Here is an 18,289-nt window from a genome sequence, read left to right as displayed (position 1 = left end):
GCGGGGCTGAGGGCAGCGGGCGTTTCCCATCGTGCCTCGCGGCGGCGCGGCGCGGGCTGCGGGAATGAGGTAAAGGCGGGCGGGGCGCGCGCAGGAAGCGGCGAGCGGAGCGCGGACAGCGGGGCCATGGCCGACACCGCGGTGAGGGACGGGCGGCGGGGCCGGGGGGCGGCGGGCCGGCGGGCCGGGGGGAGAGGGGAGCGGAGAGCGGAGAAACAGGTGGGGCCCGGGGCGGGGGGCCGGGGTCGGGCAGGGCCCGGGACGAGCGCTGGGCCGCGCCGGGGGCCGCGCGGGGCCGGGGCGTTGCGGCCGTTCCGCCCCACCCGCCGCGGCCGTTCCCCCGGGCGCCCTCGGGTGATCCCTCTCCCCCGTCTCCTTCCTTTCTTCTCCTCCTCCAACTTCCCCCTGTCCCGTCCCTCCCCCGGCCCGCCCGGCCGGACCCCTCGTGCCGCAGCCGCTCCCCACGTGCTCCGTGTCGCGGCTATCGTGATAGCGGGACCCGCGTTCTCACGGGTGCTCGCTGTGAAGGCTGCCTTCCTCATGCCTTCTGTAATTAATCGCTCGGGCGCAGGATGGACGGTGAATCGCCAGGCGGCATGTGCTGCTTACACAGGACAGGACAATGTATAAAAGTTTGGCTAATGTTTCTTTTCCTGTTTTTTGAAAACAGATGTGACGTAACGCCTTTCTTGCTTTTTTCCCCCCATTCTGGAACGCTGGGGACATAAAACTAACGATACCTGGTTTGATGTTGTTGATACAACTGGATTTTACTTTGCAACATTTCTTACCTCATTCTCCTCCCTCTTCCCCCATTTTTTTTTCACTATTTAGTAGAAATAAGCTGCTTTATTTCAATTGCTTTATGTACGTGTGGTGTATACCTGCACTGTAAAGGATGTTGTGCACAGAGCCTGTAAGAGTGGATTCCTTCATCTGTAAAGTAAAAGTAGGATTTAAGTGTCCCCAATGTATAGACTGTTTTTCCTTTTTCTGTAATTCAAGAAGAAACAAAAAAAGCCAAACCCGAATCAGTTCCCTTGTCCCGAGATAGCTGTTTTGTGGCTTCATTAAACTTGCACATGAATCTCCCTTCTAGGCTTGTGTAGTGAGTGCTTCTCAGCAGCCCGTAGGTATGAAGCACTGGAGATGTTTATCACTTACCTACTAGTCACACAGTAAAAACTATTCTTAAGCTTAATGAATGCTATGACAGATTCCTAAAGAACTTATATAGGCAGTAGTAGTTTGGCCATTTACCAATAACCTAAAGTTCCTCGAAGAGTATTAAAGCAAAAAACTTAAATTATTGCATGAGGTTTAGAGCTGTGGCTCAAAAATATCTTTGGCTGTTGGTGATTCTAATACATAAAACAGAATGCTGAACTTGGGATGCAGTGTGTCCCTTAAGCTGGGTTAGGTGGTTGGTTTGGTGGTGTGGGGGATTTTTTTCTATTTTTCCCATTAGTGATGGGTCATTAGACTCTAAGAAATAGTAGGGTTTTAGTAGCATAAAACACATTATATAGGAGAAATGGTTGAAGGAATTACTTTTCCATAACCAAGAGTTATTGCTCCAAGGCTAAGCCTCTGCACAACTCATGAGTGGTAGGATTAAAACATCCAGCACTGCATGAGCACCTTTTTGTTTCATACTTTAACCATATGTTGACTTGAAAGCCACTTGTTTTCAGTTTTTCTTTACTGTTACAGGGTATTTCAGTTACTAAGATCTAATTGCTGAAAAGTCATAAAGGTTTTAATTTTAAATACAGGTATAAGTACTCCAGGCTTTAGGTTCACAGCATAGTTATTTGTTTGTGTTCTCTTTCTCCTCAGGAAGCACACGAGGAGCACGATACTTCTACTGAAAATACAGATGATTCTAACCACGACCCTCACTTTGAGCCCATAGTTTCCCTTCCTGAGCAAGAAATAAAAACTCTGGAAGAGGATGAGGAAGAACTCTTCAAGATGTAAGTGCAATAATTCTGTCTGTTATCTGAATGCTTATTATGCTTTAACTTGACTGTTTATAAAAAGCTGTATGAAGCTGTAATGCAATTTGGTTGGTGTTTACTGTGATGGCAGAGATTGACTGGGGGTGACTGATAATAATGCCCCAAGAAACTGAAGTTTGGAACAATAGAAGGGAGCTGATAGTGCAGACCTGTCTTTAGAACTGTTTAGCATGAAACAAAACAGAAACTTAATAACTAGAGGCTTGAAGTTGTGTGATCACAATGTAAAACAAGTGTCTTGTGATGAAAGAAAGGAGATGTATATGGAGTTGCTGCCATGTATCCCCAGGTAGAGGGTGATGCACAAGGTACTGAAATAATAAAAGCAATAGATGCAGCATTGGGGCATTTGTGGCAGTACCTCTTTCTTGTCTAAAACATAGTTTTATCCCTAGATTGGGCTTAGTGTCAAATCAGGATAGCTTGATCTGCCTGAAGAAAAGTGTAGCCTAAAGGCTTAAGAAGTGTTTTGAGTTTGATCCCTGATGTGCTTGCTTTAAATAGGTTTAAAAAATACTGGTTTTACTTAATCACAGAATGGTATTGCTCATCTGGAAAAGAGGTTTGAGTTCTCCTTACACAGATGCTGGTAATAACTCAAGTGCTGGTCAGGTTCTGACAGGTACATGGTGAGATCTCTGACCCTTTGGCCTCTCTGCTTGTCAGAGCCAGCATCACATGGAAGGATTTTTTAAAGAATTATTGTATTTTAAAAGATCGTGGTAGTGAAATAACAGTGTAAGTTCTGGTGTTCTGTAGGTTAATTTTCATGTCTGCAAAGGGGTGATGGAGGAAAGGAGTCCTTTTTTAGTGAATGCTGGTGGTTCTGATAGTTAAACTTGGGGAATAACCTGCTGAATGCCAGCTGGACTTGGAAGGAATGACTTGCTTTGGTCCAAGTAGTTAATGTGAGTCAGAGCCTCTGTCAGAGTAGCTTGCTCCAGCATCTGACACTTTCTCTTGAAGCCCCTGGTTTATTACAAGTGCCTCTCCCTTGCATTTGTGTATCTACCCTGCAGTGTGAGCAGGTGCCTCCTGTGCTATACCAGTGTCTTAAACTCCTCACTAGCAGAGCTCAGGCTGTGTCTTGGCTCAGTTTTGGCCAATATCCCAAACTCCTCCTGTTTCTCCTCTGGCACACTGGCATCTTGGAAGGTTCAGCAGTGATGTTCTGAAGCAGACATGTTCCACTTTATTCCTGATTGAAGGAGAGCAGCAAGTAGGCTTTTGGAGTTAAAGGGAAATGAGTGACTCTAGAGGGTGAGGCACTTTAATAGCTGATCAAACACTGGGCTTGGAATTTTACAAGAGTCTCTACTTAGCATTAGGCTGCTAAATTTTGTGAATTACTATTGCTGGGAAGATGAAGCAGTTGTACCTATATGTAAGAACTCTGGCTATAGCAACACCTGTTAATTAGCTCCCTGAATTTAAAAGGTTACCTAAACCAAATGTGTTTGTCATCTCAAAGAGTGTCCAGAACCTGTTGGATTTTAATATAGTCATTACATCATTTCTAATAGCTTATTATTAAAGTTTAATTTATCCCATCAGTTTCTAAATCTGTGTGATGAATTAGAACAGAGACCCTTATAAAAGGAATTGTTTTCTTCTGATGTGTGGCTTTCCAAACCACTGTGCTGTTCAGTCAGCTGGGAGGTTTCAGCAGCTGTTTCTGCACGCAGAGTAATGAGATTGTCTCTCCCTGCAGGCGAGCGAAGCTGTTCCGGTTCGCGTCCGAGAACGAGCATCCCGAGTGGAAGGAGCGAGGGACTGGGGATGTGAAACTCCTGAAACACAAGGAGAAGGGAACAATTCGCCTCCTCATGCGGAGGGATAAAACTCTCAAAATCTGTGCAAACCATTATAGTGAGTTCTACACCACAGTACTTGTTAGTTTGGTTTTAAACAGTGGCCCTGCAGAACTGTACAGTGGAGGTTAACAGCTCGGTGGGGTTTTAGTAGCAGCTACAGAGGTGCTGTACATCTTCTGAACAGACATCAAATTTATATTAGACTGCAAATACAGTTGTCTCTTGCTCTTCACACAAGGCCACAAGCATCAGAAACCATTAGGGCTTATTTTTGTTAATGGAAGGAAGCTGCAATTTTTTTCCTTCAGACTCTGATACTGCTCTAAGACTAACTAAAGTCACTTTAAAATTTAGCTGGGATAGACAGGCATTATGTAACTTCCAGTTGTGTGTAGTTTACTTTAATGATTGATAGAGTATAGAAAATGCAGGCCTTAATACTATTTGGGATATGAATTTAGTGTATGCTGGCTTGCTTTTGTAAAAGGGTGAGAAAACCCATCATGTAATAATTTACTAATTAGAGCTAAATCTTGGAATTGCTGGAACCAATCCCTTAACCATCAGAAAACAGATACTGAGGTGCCAAACTAATCTCTGTCTGCCCTTCCCTGCTTGTGAAATAAACTGAAATGAAGGTGGTACATTGGGCTGACTCACTCAAAAAAGAATCCTCTTTGAATAAAAAGAACATGAAAGTGCAGGACATACTTGAAAGTCAGCATAACTTGCAACAAGTAGATTAATTTGATAATACTTTGTTGCTTGCTTTGGTAATAGTCAGATTTTTATAGGAGGAGTATATAGTGTTCTGTGGAGTTAAACTACATTTAGATAACTGAAAATAAGAAGTAGCTTAATACAAACCTCAAGTCAGAAGCAGTAATTCTTGTTTTCTTGAGGGAGATCCTTCAGAAAGTCAGACTGTTCAGAGGACACAGGTGTTCCTGTTTAGTAAATGAAATGGCAAATATGAAAGCAGTGCAGTCACCAACCAGCAAGAAAAACCCTTTTGTTTAAGGAAATAAATGTGCATGTACAAAACAGAACTGATAAATTTACAGTGTTCATGTAAAATTTGTTTGTTTTTTTTTCCTGGAAAAACTGCTCTCAGTATAGATTTGTTCAATGAAGTTATGCTGACTCACAGGCAGACAAAAGGACTCTCTTCATTTTTGCAAAACACTGAATGGAACAAAATGTAATTTGATCTCTAGATTTTAAAAATGCAAGGAAGGGAGTAGACTCTTCAGATTTCTCCTGAACTAAACAGGACCCAAGGGATCAAGGATAAAAAAAGCCCTCCCTAAACTTTGCATGTCTGGAATGCACCAAGTCTCAGAGCAGTGTGAGAACTTCTCCAGTCAGTCAGGTGAAGTAATTGGAGCATCTTGGAGGGAAAGGGCTCCATTTACTGGGAGGGAACAAAGGGATTGAAAATACACTGTGTGCACCTTGCAGGGCTGCAGAACTCTGTCATACCTTGTACTACAGCTTTAAATTGATGGCAGAGAAGTTAACTCAATTTGATGATTAATTGAAGGAATAATGCTTTTTTTTTTAACTAATTTTTGGTAGTATTTTCAGTGTGTAAAGGGAGAATGAATGCTGTTTGTCTGTTTGGATACCTTTTCCTCCTGAATCATTTGCCATCAGAGTTGTGCTTAGTGACTGTATCTTAGTATCACAGTCATCTGTTTTAAACAAAAAATTGAATCAAACCCTCAGTTTTGTAACAGTAGGGAATCCTCTTACACAGTGATGGTGCATTGTTTTATTTGGTGATGTAAGGAAAATTATATATGGGCACCACTGTCTTTTATTTATCCAGAGTAACTCTGTGTGAAGTGCTCTGCATAACCACTGCAGGCTGTTGCCAGTGAGATTTCTGGAGGCTGGTGTGGGAAACCTTTGCAATTGTGCTCTGTACATCTTCCAATGCTTTCTTTTCAGTCACACCCTTAATGGAGCTGAAGCCCAACGCCGGGAGCGACAGGGCCTGGGTCTGGAACACACACGCTGACTTTGCAGACGAGTGCCCCAAGCCTGAACTCCTGGCAATCCGCTTTTTAAACGCAGAGAGTGAGTGGATGGCACTGAACTTACCCTGCTTTAAACTGTTGTGGCACACTGCCTGTCTGAACTGCTGTAAAATCACTGCTGTGGATACCCTGTCCCACCCTGCATGGCAGTGTTAGCTAATTGCTTCTTTATCTGAGAGGAGTCTGGTAATCACTAAACATGTGTGTTGACAAACACTGTAGTAATTAGGCCTTTAGGAATATTTGTTCAATCTCTGCCCTAGGCACTTTTTTTAATCTAAGCCATTTTGTGCAAGTGCAATGCCAATTAGAATAAAACTAAAAGCAGTTTAGAGGCTCACATGCAGCTTGTGTTCATTTATCTCAGGTGCTGAATTGTAGCTAAGATTAGATATTTGCATTAGAAGCAGGGAAATCCTGATCTGATATTTCTGGTCCATCTGCATTAGCAGAACATCTACGTGTTTGTTGGGGTTTTTTTAAATGAAGTATGTAGTATCTTCTGTGTTTTGATTAAGTGGATGTCTCAGTGAAAAGTGCCAGTCAAACCCATCATACTAGTTTGTGTTTTTTTCTGGAGTAACTGCACTGAGTACCACAACACCAAAGTAACTCTAATTATGGATCAGCTAGGATGAAATCAAAGTAGTGTCTGGGTGTGTGTGGGGTTATGTTGGTTTGGTTTGTTGTTTTTTTGTTGTTTTTTTTAAAGAAGTGAAATGAAAAAGTGTTGCATTTCCTGCTTTACAGTTTGCCACACCAGTTTAGTGTGTTAGCTTTCTTTTGTCCCCACATGTTAGATGGATCATAAAGTGTATTCTAAAACTAGATGAATTTGCCTACATCTGGGAAGAACTTAGTGTATCATGCTTATGTCCAACATCATTGTTTAGCCAAACAAATCTCTCTGATCCACTTGCTTAGTGCTTGCTTCATGATCAAAAAGGAAATTAAAAGGGTTTGGTAATTATTTGCTCATCTTCTTTGAAAAGTCCCTCTTTCTGGTGGAGGCTGTTCAGCCTTTTGAATGTTGTGTCCTGGGGGAGAATTCCTGTCCTGCTGTTTGCCCTTTGCAGTACTGACTAAGGAGATGACAGGTGAACAGACAGAAGTGTGTCCTTCTAGTGTCTCCTCTGATTGAGATGCTTGAAAAGGAATCGATCCTAGGCTAGTTCCATAGTGCTTTCAGAATTCCTGTGGGGCAACAGTGACCTCGTGTGGGCAGCCAGCCCAGCCTGGCACAGGGAATTACCTCCTTTGTTGCTCTGGGGTTAGGAAGCACCGTGCCCATTCCTCTTTTGTCTCTTGTACTGGTATTACTTGTGTAGAAACATCCGTGTAACTAAATCAGCTGGCTTAGACCAAAACATCCTGACAGTTGTGCATTCTCAGCTCTTGTCTCAGGAGCAACTGGAGTGCAGCCCTTGGGCCAGAGTGTGAGTGCTGTACTAATGGAACAGGCATTGCCTGCCCTTGGTCATGCTAAGAACCCAAGTCATGGGAAGGTTGTGGAAGACTCCTGGTGTATAACATAGCTCACAAAGATAGTAGTTCAGAGCTAATCTTCAGTCTTTTGCATACAGATAGTTGTGTGAGCAGTCTCTGACATCATGTTCCTATTCCTGTAGGCTAGAGACAGCTGGGAGTTGCAATAACTACAAAACAGCTCCTGCTGGCATTACATTTTGATTATTTTGCAAAATAAACTGCTTCAGTAGACTTGCTGAAGCAAATAAACTGCTTTTGCACAAAGATGTGATTGAAGAATTTTACATCCTGTGTGATTTACTAGATTACTTCAGAGGTCCCTAAAAAAGTTGTTTACACAGCTTCTCGTTGGGTGTCTTCCCTCAGGATCAGAAGTATTCAATGTTGTGAGGCAGCAAAACTAATGAAAAAATATTTTATCATTATTGAAACAGATGCACAGAAATTCAAGGCAAAATTTGAAGAATGCAGGAATGAAGTAGGCAAGAAAGCAAAGAAAGGTAAGGTGGTCTCAGTTTTCCAGCTGTGTGAGTGGTGACAGTGCCCTGGAGTGTCGTGTTCCAGCAGACTCACTCTGTGCTGAACTGCAGCCTTCAGTTCAGGTGCTTTTCTGTCTGCAAGAGTAAAGCTCACTCCAGTGACCATGGCCTTCTTTGCTGTAGAAGGCTGTTACAGTTGCTGTTGGGACATTGCTTCTTTTGAAAGCATACCAGGGAAGTATTTATGGTTTATGGTACACAAATGAACTGTGAACACTGCAACCACAGTCCTGTTTCTTCCTCCCAGTTCCCTTTCCCAAATTCCACAAAAATATAATCATGCAAGTATAACATTTAATGTTTTGTATAGTTGTTAATGTGTATGAAGTCGTAGCGTTTATTCACAGGTCTCTTAATAGATTGTTGCACCTCCTTATAGAATTGCCTGTGTGCCAAGATGTGTCACCATATCAAATAATTCCAGCCTTTCTAAGTACAGGCTACTTGTGGTCTGCATCAACATTTTTCAAGGTATTTAGACTGGGCTTTGCCAGCCTTAAGAACTCCTGTTCCTCAGTTTCAGACTGGGGAACTTGACTTCTGGTTGTTGTGGTTCAGATGAGAAGAAGCTGGGCCTTGTGGAGCTTGTCATTGGCAACAGCACAGCTGGCCAGTTGTTACACAGTTCTCAGTCCCTGTAATTAGGCCCTCACATGGTGATTAACATATGCAAGTGGTATTTCTTGAACTCTGACATCTGAGATAATAATTACCAGAGGAAAAGAAATGGAATGAGTCACTCCAGTGGTCGGTGGAGAATGTCTTTATTTTTGTTCACATTCTGAATACCAGCTGTCTCTCCCCTCCCCTCACCCTCCACTTCTCTACTCTTTCCCCTGTTACAGGAAAATCCATTGCTGCCTCTATGTAACACTTTTCCTAATCAATCTTTTAGCAGGCACAGACAAAAATGATAGTGCTGATAAAGTTGCTGAAAAACTAGAAGAGCTTTCTGTAAAGGAAGAAAGCAGAGAATCTGAGAAGAAGGAGACCAAGGAAAAAACTGAAGAAAAGCAATAAAATCATCCTGGGCCTTGCAGTTTTTCCTTTACTTTTTTCTTTCTTTTCTTTTTTTTGTTTTGTTTTGTTGGTTTTTTGGTTTTGTTTTTTTTTTAAATTTTTTTTACAAGGGACTTTATAAGGAACACAGATCAGCATTCAGGTTGTTTTTTTCTAAGCTTTTGCCCTTTGGAAGGTGTCTTCAGAAAAATCCATTCCCCAGTCATGAAAATGTACTGTGCTAACTTTCTTTTCCATAGTGGAAACATTTATAGTCATCCAAAAGAGTGAATAAAACAAACGTGAAAACAGCATCAGGGGCAGAACTGTAAAGGCTTGTGAATACACTTGTTTCCTTGGGTGTGAAGCTACATATCATCATTCCTGTGGATTTAGCAGGTTAACAGACTTTTACCAGCAGGGAAGGTCAGGATGCATTCGTGTTTCTTGTCTGGCTTCTCCAAGTGTGGTGTAGGAGAGCTTTCCCTGTGCTGTGTGTGTGCTGGGCAGGGATGTGCCAGGGAATGGGGCACTGAGAGCCTTCCTGGCACACTTGGTGCTGAGCCATCAGACAGGGAAAGTGAAGGTGGGGGAGAAAATGCATTATGTGAGGTTTGACAAGGATTTTCCTCTTAAGAAACAAAACCTGTGCTTCCCCCCTGCCCCAAATTTGCTAATCCTACAAAGGCTTGATTCCAGCAGAAAGCTGCTGCTGCTGTCCCAGCTCTTCCACGCCGTGCCCCTCGCTGGCTGGAGGCACAGCAGCCTGTTCTGCCGAGGTGTGTGTGCAAAGGCATCCAAACTGTGTGAGTACCTTCCTGTGAGGTTCCCCCTGTCAGCAGATCCTGGCAGTTGTAGGCTAAAATTGAAAAGCTTTTTTTTCCCCAGGGCTTTGGAGCTCACATTGTTCTTACAAACTGGAGGAGTTCTGAACTTCTCAGGTGCTTGGTAGGGAGGCTGTCCCTCTTGGAGAGTGGCAGTCACTTTGGAACAGTTAATGAAGTTGTACAAGCTTGAGGGACACTCTCCTTGCCAGGATGGGCAAATTGGATTAACAACAAACATTTGCAGTGAGGAGACTTGACCGATTTCAAGGTAGTGCTAGAGTAAGAAGATAAACTATAGTAAGCAATAAAATCAACACAATTAAGTCTGATAGATGAAATGAACTTCGTTGTTGAACACTAATACAAGGATTGTGTTAGGATAGTGATGAAATTTTGTAATAGTTTCCAAAATAATTAATGAAAACCAGACAAAACCTGCTAAACTGTAAGACTGAGTGATGTTAATGTTGGATAGCAAGACCTTTTTATCTTCATGGAGAGGCTTTTAACTTGGTCAGGTTCTGCAGCCTACTTGAGGAAAATATATTTTTAAAAAATCATGTTTTAGCACTGTCTTTTAATGCTACCATGAATGAGTCTTAAATCTGGAACTGTAATTAAGGTACTCACTTCATTCAAACAGAGTAATTCCTTTGGTGTTTTGCACATTCCCCTTCAAGTACAGCAGATATCAAAAGTCTGTTAATTAACAAAGGTGGTTGAAAGGCAAAATAAAATACTCCTTAGTGTTTCTGGTTTGGAAATAACAAGACAAAGCTATTCTGAAGTATTTAACATTTGAATGTAAAAGCCAAATCTTTATCCATGAGTCACTGTAAATTCTCTGATCTGATAATGTCAAACAGTGTGTCTAAATTGATAGAAATGACATTTTAAAAATTCAAAATAAACTTAAATTTTCATTTAAAGGATTTGCTTGTTGTTTTAAGAACTCTTCCTGGGAATGCATTTTTAATCTACAGGGGCAAAGTGATGAAGGCAGCAAAATGGGTGAGTTGGATTTCACTGTCAAACACTGGACAGGAGAGGGGAGGCAACACCTGAATTACTTAATTTGTCTTGATATTAGATATTGATGATTCCTGCTTAATGTTATTACCCTCTTCTTCCCCTCTTTTTTTATGCATGCTTAAATGATTTCAAGACATTTCCATTCCTGTTTAGGTTGATTGATCCATGTTTACAGTTCATGGATTGGAGCCATCCTTGCAGGTCTGCAGTCTCAAAGAGCAAAGTTATGAGAGACCACTAAGTGAACTGATTTCTCTGGATAACATTTGGCTGAAGAATGTTGTAGTCCCCTAAAGTAAAGCATGGTCAGGCAAAGTTCTGCTCACTTTAGAAGCCATAGGTGTGCTGTTCTACGCCTTAAAAAGCAGTAAGTATTTTTAAAATTGATCTCAGAGAAACAGGACTTTTGTGCAAGTCGTTCTAATGATCAGCTTTCTTATATGTAAAGCAAACCAGCACGAGGAGTCCTTGAAATGTTTTTGTAGCTTACTCTGTACTGAGTATTCTCCAGTTGCAGCTGATGCAGTGTTGTCTCGTCCCCCTGCCCAGGTCACCAGGGATTCATGGTTTCCCCCATCTTCACTGTTGACAGGGATATTGAGCTGACAGAACCTGCCCTGCCTTGTCAGGCAGTAACTTGGCTCCAGAACTGCACTAGTCCTTTGACAGAAAGGTAGGCTTGTAGTGCAAAAGCTCCCTCTGGAATTTGAGGGCGCAAATACATCAGTTGCCTTGTACTTGTTTCTGAAATGGCAATAACTTCAGTGTGATTAATGTCTGAACCTGTTTGAAAGTCTTGTGGCAGTAAAAATAGATCACACAGAAATTGCTCTAATTCACTGTTCAGACACAGCACAGAAATTCAACTAATTTCTACAGTTCAGAGGAGTGTGGTGAGACTTTGTCTCTAGGATTTTAGAGGCAAATTTGATTCTAGGCTGTTTTAACACCTGCAGTTCAACAGTGGCAACTTTCTTTTTTACTCCCAGTGAGGCAAGGTAACTCATAGCGTGTTTAAAGTAAAATAGTGGGGAATATAGCTTTGTTGATGCAGCTGGATAAAGTCCTTTTAAGCATTTCCAACTTCAGTAATGGCGTTATTGAGAATATGAATCTTACAGAAGGTACAAGTGCAGATTTTTTAAAGGTTTTAATCTATTTTCAGTAAAGAAGGAAAATACAGAGGGTTCATAAAGCATTGGCAGGTGCTGAAGTTTGCGATTTGTAAAAATCCTCTGCTTGAGAGGCTTAGAAAGATGCTTTCCAGGCCAGGCTTAGTGCCCCAGCTTTTAGAGGTACTGATGGGTTTGTTTGCACAAAACTGGATGGGTGAGTATCTGAGGACACCTCAGTAACGAATTTAACCTTGAAATCATTAAATTTTGACAAGTGTCAAAATAGTATCTTCTTAGCAGGCAGTTAAAGAAGGCTGCTTACAGCAATGAATTCAAACCAGTTCCCTCGGAATCCCATGGTAATGATTTTGAAGACTACACTAATGTGTTGGGTTCTTTTTTTTTTTCCCTCCAGGAATAAGCTTGTATTAGTGATCCTAAATGTCCCATTAAGAAATTGCCAACACCGCAGTTTGTTGTGTTTTAATACTGTAAATGACTTTTTTTTCCCCGGGTGATGAGGATATTTCTCAAGACTACCCAGTATAATTCAAGTTGCATTGCTTCATACAAGCAGTGCTTATCAGTTTGAATATCTTGTTGGCTGGTGTATGAACACTGTTGGCTTCCCGAGTTTCAGCAGCATCATTTAGAGTGACAGTTCATTCTCGTGGAGGACAATTACACTCAAGTAACGGTTCTAAACGGGATGGTTGGTCAATCTTCAAAATGTTTGGAGGCTCTGGATTTTTCCGGAGTGTGGAATGGGGGAGAACCCGGACTGGGTTTTGGCCGGAGTACGGAATGGAGTGGGAAAAGGGGAAACCAGGACCGGATTTTGGTCAGAGTACGGAATGGAGTGGGGGAAGGGAAAACCCGGACTGGATTTTTCTGGAATACAGAATGGAGTGTGATTAAAACCCGGATTGGATTTTTCCAGAGTATGGAATGGAGTGGGGAAAAGGGGAAAACCTGGACTGGATTTTTCCAGAGTATGGAATGGGGGAAAACCCGGACTGGATTTCAAAAAAAAAAAAAATTAAAAAAAAGTGGAGGGTTAGACTTGATGATCTCAGAGGTCCTTTCCAACCTGGCTGATCATTGTGGTGTAAGTAGTTTCTTGTGGGGATCATTTAGGAATCAGTCTGTAGGGTTTCAAAGTCTCACAGTAAATGCAATCAGTGCCCCCTCAGTGCAGTTGGGAAATTCTGCACAAATGCTATTCCATGGAAAATATCTATTGGAAAACTCTAGAAAATTTTGTGGGATATCTGTTTAGGCCACTGAAAAGGCATTATTAGGCAATAATTTCTTTATTTGTTTGGTAAGAAATGAACAACTAAATGAAAATTGTCATTGAAGTTCCAGTGGGTAACTTAGTAGGTCTGGCTTGTACCCAGAACTATCTGGCCCTGCTTGGACTTTTTGGCAGGACTGGGCAGCACAAGATGATCCAAATGTTCTGAGCACTGCAAATTTGAAGGAAAAATAGCTTTTCCTAACCAACTAGTTGCTGATCCTTGAGGGTTCTCCCAGTGACCCTGAACAGTTTGCAGGTCCCCAGTACTATGTGGGCTGGCAAATGCATTTAATGTAGTAAGCAAATCCAGTAAGAAAACTACAGTTATTTATTGTGGTCGGTGTTTAACGACAACAGCAAATATGAATTGGGGGAAAATTGCATAGTGACTGATAAAATATTCCAGGGATTTTCAGTACTTTCAAGTGTGCAAAATAAAAGAATTTTCTTAACCATGTAGCTGAGATTTCCAGCTAATACTAGTACCATGATTTGATATGAAAATTGCATGGCAATCAAGCTTTCCTGATGCTTGCTCTGCTGAGAGTTCCCTTTCATCTGCCCAGCTCTGGGTGGTGCCCTGCCACGTGGCTCCAGCACAGCTTCTGTGGTTGGCCCTTTCTCATTTGGGGTAAAACCTCAGAGTAAAATCTTGCAAGAAGACATGCAATTACTAGCCATGCTCTGCCAGATTATTTTTAGATTGCTCTTTGTAGCTGTATTTGTTCCTTGTGTAGTCATTAAATCTTTCCCTAGCTCATGCTGCCATTGCTGTTTACCTCAGTGCTGCCAAAACCTTCTGGCACACCGATAAGGTAGTGTGAATCCAGAAACTGCAGTCCTTGAAATAAAGGTGTTCCAGGAGAGCAACTCTGAGACAGGTCGGTTCTGCTTTAGTCAAGTCCTCCTCAGACATCCCCACAGTTTGACTGGTAAAGTCATCTCATGGCTTTAAATCCACTTGAGATTGAGTGTTGCTCAGCAGTGCTTTATGCTGGCTTGAAAACAGACTGTTCTCCAGAGCTGGAGTGTTAGTGGGAAGGAAAGGAGGTGAACTGCTGGACACCAAATTACAGAAAATTATTGCCTTCTGATAGTTAATCTGTGATGTGCAGCAGAAAAAAGTCATCTCAGGGTGCTGTTCAGCATAGCCCTGTAGACTTGTAACAGAGACTGCCTCAGCCCCCTCCTGGCAGTGCTGGTCCTGCACCATGCACAGCACAAGGTTGGGATCCACAGGATGGTTGTGCAGCCCAGCCCAGGCTGGCACAGTGTTCTTCAAGATCAGTTGAAGTTTGGAGAAGTGCCCCTTCTTGTTGCTGTGAAAGCTACAATTCTTTGTGCCCTGGCTCCACGTACTCACACAGTTTTGTCTTTAGTCTTCATCTATAGAACTGTTGTGTGCTTAGGAGATAAAAAAAAGACCCAAGTTGCTGCTGAGAACCTCCTTTCAGGAGTGGCTTGAAAGACTGGCCCCCCAAATAGGGGCAGATACAGCAAGATCAGCATTAGTGTGTCAGAGTGAAGGGGAATCCATTCTGAGGGGTGGAACGAGCAGAAGCCCTGAATCCTCCCCACCTGCAAAGCTGCCTTTGACAGACTTTCTAGACAGGGAGGAATCCTAGTGGGAAAAGACAACTGAAAGTGTGGATTAGGCATAGTCTTAAGAATAACTCCTGTATTCACATGAAGGAATGTTACTGTCCCAGAAGGGCTTTGACAGATAATGAAATCTAAAATCATCAAATTTCAAATATGTATCTTAAAATGAGCTTGTGCTTATTGCTTCCCAGCTCCTGCTAGAAACTTGGCAGGATGCTTATGTGGCTCACCTAGAAAGGAAAGGGGCATGTCCATGCTAAAAATGCAGATATGACTTTTCTCTTGGGAGAGAAGTTTTTCAAGCCCTAAGATGCATTTGAGTAATTGTCCATTACAGGATGCTGACCAAACATCAAAACTGGTCTATAATGCTGCTTAGGATAATATTTTCCAGTTTAAAATATCAGTGGAAAATTAATCAGAGTTCTGTTTGCAACTAAAATTCTTCACTAAGACTGTTGCTTGAGTGGGAAGGAGGAAGGGGCTTGAACTGATTTAAGTGATAAAGTCTCTGCTTTTTGTCATGCAAGTGGTGCTAAAGTAACTCCTGACCTGAGTGCTCCTGAGATGGATCTTCCAGCCTAGTTTTGAAGAGGAACCCAGTCCCCTCCTTGGAGATCTCTCAGCAATACCATCAAACCTGGTAAGTGACAGACATTGAGAGACTTGCTTCCCAAGGATGCTTTTGATCCAGCTCCTGGAGCTAGCTGTGCCTCAAGGCTTTCGGATTATTATTATGCAGAGCCTGGTTCTGTGTGAAATTGTTGACCTTTTGATTAGTTACACGGATTTTAAGAATAATTAATTTCAATAAGCTGGCATGACAAGGAGTAGTGAAGCATAGGAAACATTCAATGTCCCCCAAGCATTTAAAAATAACTTGGGTAGATGTTGTCCCTCCCTATCCTCATAAATCTCAGTCTGGTGTTCATTTTCAGTTGACATTTTTAAAGTTATTCTAGAGGGCTAGAGAATATATTTTTTTCCTCTGGTGGTTTGGTTTTTGTTTTTTTTCTGAAGTGGGGCAGTTGTTAGCAAAGCTGAGATTTTACACAGCCATATGTCCTAGGCTGGAACTGGCTGGCTTTGTTAATGCTGATGCTCACAGTTTTTGTTGGTTTGTTTTTGTTTTTTGTTTTTTTTTTTTTTTTTTTTTTTTTTTTGCAAACTGCAGAGTTGAGGACCCCTATGGCTTTTTGGTTGGGTTTTACTTGTTCAGTTCTTAAGACCCTAGAACAGGGGAACTAAATGAGTCTCTTGAAATGAGAAATGGTAACATCCTTTCAGAAGAGAACCGCAGTGGATACCTTCTATACCTTCTAGGGCCAGCTTGCTTTTAACAACCAGCAGACGCTGCAAATGTGGCTTTTGTTGTCTTACGAAGTGGTTACTTTATCTGCGTGTTGGCAGCTGCCAAAGGGGGATTAGCTGAGGGAGGGAGCAAGCTGCAGCTCCTGGTCTGGATTTCTAAACTTCCCGGTGGCCTTGGACCGCTCTCCCCATGCGAGGGTTTCGTCCTGACCAAGGCTGGGTGGTGCCCCGAGCGTGAACAGAGGAGCCATTCACACACTGCTCTCGAGAATGCTGATTCGGTGAACTTCCTGATGTTACCTTAAATTACCTCTTCTGTCTGCCTCCTGATGCTAATGGACAGATTTAAAAAGCACAGAGCATAGTGCCATTTCAGTTATGCTCGCGCTCAGTTATTAATTTTGGAATCGGTTAAATTTGGCAGAGTGCAGCAGTCCCCCTAATACCGTGACCCCGTGTTTGGCAGAATGAAAGGCAGGGTTTATTGGCAGAGCTGCAGCGCACGGTCTGTGCCGAGCCGGCCCCGGCCCGCAGGGACCCCCCGTCCCGCAGGGACCCCCGGCCCCGCTCCCTGCGGGGCCCGCGGTGCTGCAGCGGCTGCACCGCCTCCTCCCTGTGCAGGGAGCTCTGCGAGGGCTGTCGTGTCCCGCACAGGGAGCTCCAGACATCGCCTTTTTCTCTTGTAACACGGAGAGAAGCGGCCCCGCGCTGTCCGCAGGGGCTGCCCCGCTGCGGGAGGGCGGCGGCGGCGGCTCGGCCGCCCCGGGAGCTCCCGCAGCCCCGCTCGCCGTCTCCCCGCAGCGCTACCTTAAGGGGCTGGTTGACATCAGCCGAGTGGGCTGGGCGGTTGTGGGTGGGATTTCCTGTGCTGGAGGTCAGCTGCTCCCGTCCCTCTCCCGTCCCTCCCTGCCGCCCGGGTCCCGCTCTCCCCGCGCCGGAGGGACCCGCATCCTCCCGGCGCCCTCCTCTCGGGTTGGATTTACACAGTGATGTGTAAGCTACAGGATGCCCAGCAGCACTGGAAAGAGGTTTAAACCTACTAAATACATCCCGGTCTCCACTGCAGCTGCCTTATTAGTGGGTTCGACTACTTTATTTTTTGTTTTCACGTAAGTACGGCTCTGGCGGAGGGGGGGCCGTGCTGGGGCCGCCCGGCCCGGCGGGGGGAGGCGGCGGGGCTTGACAGCCCTGCGGGCCCTGCCGCTGCCGGTCCCGCTGCCCGCCCGCTCTCCCTGCCCGGCTGCGCTTTGCAGGGGCTCACGATCGCTCCGTATCGTGAAATGTGCCTGACAGGCAGATCCACCATTTCATGGCACACAAACCCCGTCCGCCTCCCGCCCTGCCGGCGCTGTGCGGCGGAGCTGCGGACCCCTCGGAGCAGCCCCTCGGAGCGGGCAGGGCTGGCGGGCTGGGGAGGTGCAGCCCCAGCCCGGGGCTCAGCCGGCCGGAGTCTCTGTGCGCCGGGAGGCAGCGCCGGCCTCCTCCCTCAGTCTCAGGGTTCATCCGGCAAAGCCTCTCCGAGTGGAAGGAATCCTATTCTAGGCATTACCCATTCTACGTATTTTTATGTAACTGTTCCTGAAAGGCTGAGGATCTAATGAACAAATTTACATTTGCTTGAAGGAGAGACGGGGAAACTTTTTTTTCCCCCCTTTCTGTTTCCTCTTCTCTCATTGCCTTCTCCCTGAAATGCGGGATTGGGCTCTGGCGGTCGGCTCGCAGCTCTCCTGTAGTTCCATTAATATGTGAGTGCTGTAGTGCTTCGGCTGTTTCCTCTCCCTTTCCATGCACTGGAGTTCTGTCGCTCGTAAACCCTTCCTGTGCGGGGGTATCGGCAACCTCCCTGCAGAGGTGTCAGTGTTTCCAGAGAGATGCTCTGAAAGGAGCCTTGACCAAGCTGCCTTTTGGAAGGTGGAAAGATGGCTATTGCATATTGAGATTTATTGTTTCGCTTATTTTGAAGTTTTATTATTTCCGTTTTCCTTGTTTTGCCGTTGCTATTTTTTCACCGAGCTCAGTGAAGCTGTTGGAAGCAGAAGGCTCTGTAAGAGTGGGAGTTATGTGTCTGTGTCATTATCCTTCGTGGTTTGGCTGTGATATGAGTCTTGATGTTTCAAAATGCTGGTGTGGTAATCGCAATGTAGGATTTCAGAATAAATGTGGATGTTGTTTTGTCTAACAGTTTCTTAAATCAGAACA

The 18,289-nt window shown here is 43.9% G+C and overlaps 2 protein-coding genes and 1 non-coding gene across 7 annotated transcripts in view; all 3 read left to right on the top strand.

Moving 5' to 3' along the window:
- Positions 1 to 22: 22 nt before the first annotated feature.
- Positions 23 to 10,659, top strand: RANBP1 (RAN binding protein 1). Of its 2 annotated transcripts, none has more exons than XM_051769126.1 (6): positions 23 to 141; positions 1,840 to 1,976; positions 3,733 to 3,890; positions 5,789 to 5,917; positions 7,800 to 7,865; positions 8,800 to 10,659. In XM_051769126.1, exons 1-6 carry the CDS (start codon positions 127 to 129, stop codon positions 8,922 to 8,924), a joined length of 630 nt encoding a protein of 209 aa, XP_051625086.1. In that variant the 5' UTR covers positions 23 to 126; the 3' UTR covers positions 8,925 to 10,659. The 2 variants fall into 2 exon arrangements, with proteins under 2 accessions (XP_051625086.1, XP_051625085.1); XM_051769125.1 differs by lacking the exon at positions 23 to 141 and adding an exon at positions 275 to 624.
- LOC127461394 (small nucleolar RNA SNORA77) lies at positions 7,929 to 8,059 on the top strand. The gene has a single exon (XR_007900054.1). It is a non-coding gene; the product is annotated as a small nucleolar RNA SNORA77 (small nucleolar RNA).
- A 282-nt stretch (positions 10,660 to 10,941) lies between the features above and the next one.
- Positions 10,942 to 18,289, top strand: part of ZDHHC8 (zinc finger DHHC-type palmitoyltransferase 8) — a 108,167-nt gene continuing 100,819 nt past the window's right edge. For 3 of the 4 annotated variants that reach the window (XR_007900051.1, XR_007900050.1, XM_051769106.1), the window contains exon 1: positions 16,865 to 17,199. Coding sequence is in view for 1 of the 4 variants with exons in the window: in XM_051769106.1 (XP_051625066.1) it covers positions 17,096 to 17,199 (104 nt within the window). In the remaining 3 variants the exon portion in view is untranslated. Of the gene's footprint in view, positions 11,436 to 15,309; positions 15,423 to 16,864; positions 17,200 to 18,289 lie in introns of those variants that run through there. The other variant, XM_051769107.1, reaches the window with a different exon arrangement.

Source organism: Manacus candei, unplaced genomic scaffold, assembly GCF_025592945.1.
Source record: "Manacus candei isolate 608988 ecotype Guabito, Panama unplaced genomic scaffold, ASM2559294v1 h1tg000103l, whole genome shotgun sequence".
NCBI classification, from domain to species: Eukaryota; Metazoa; Chordata; class Aves; order Passeriformes; family Pipridae; genus Manacus; species Manacus candei.
This window is presented reverse-complemented; position numbering and strand designations above follow the sequence as displayed.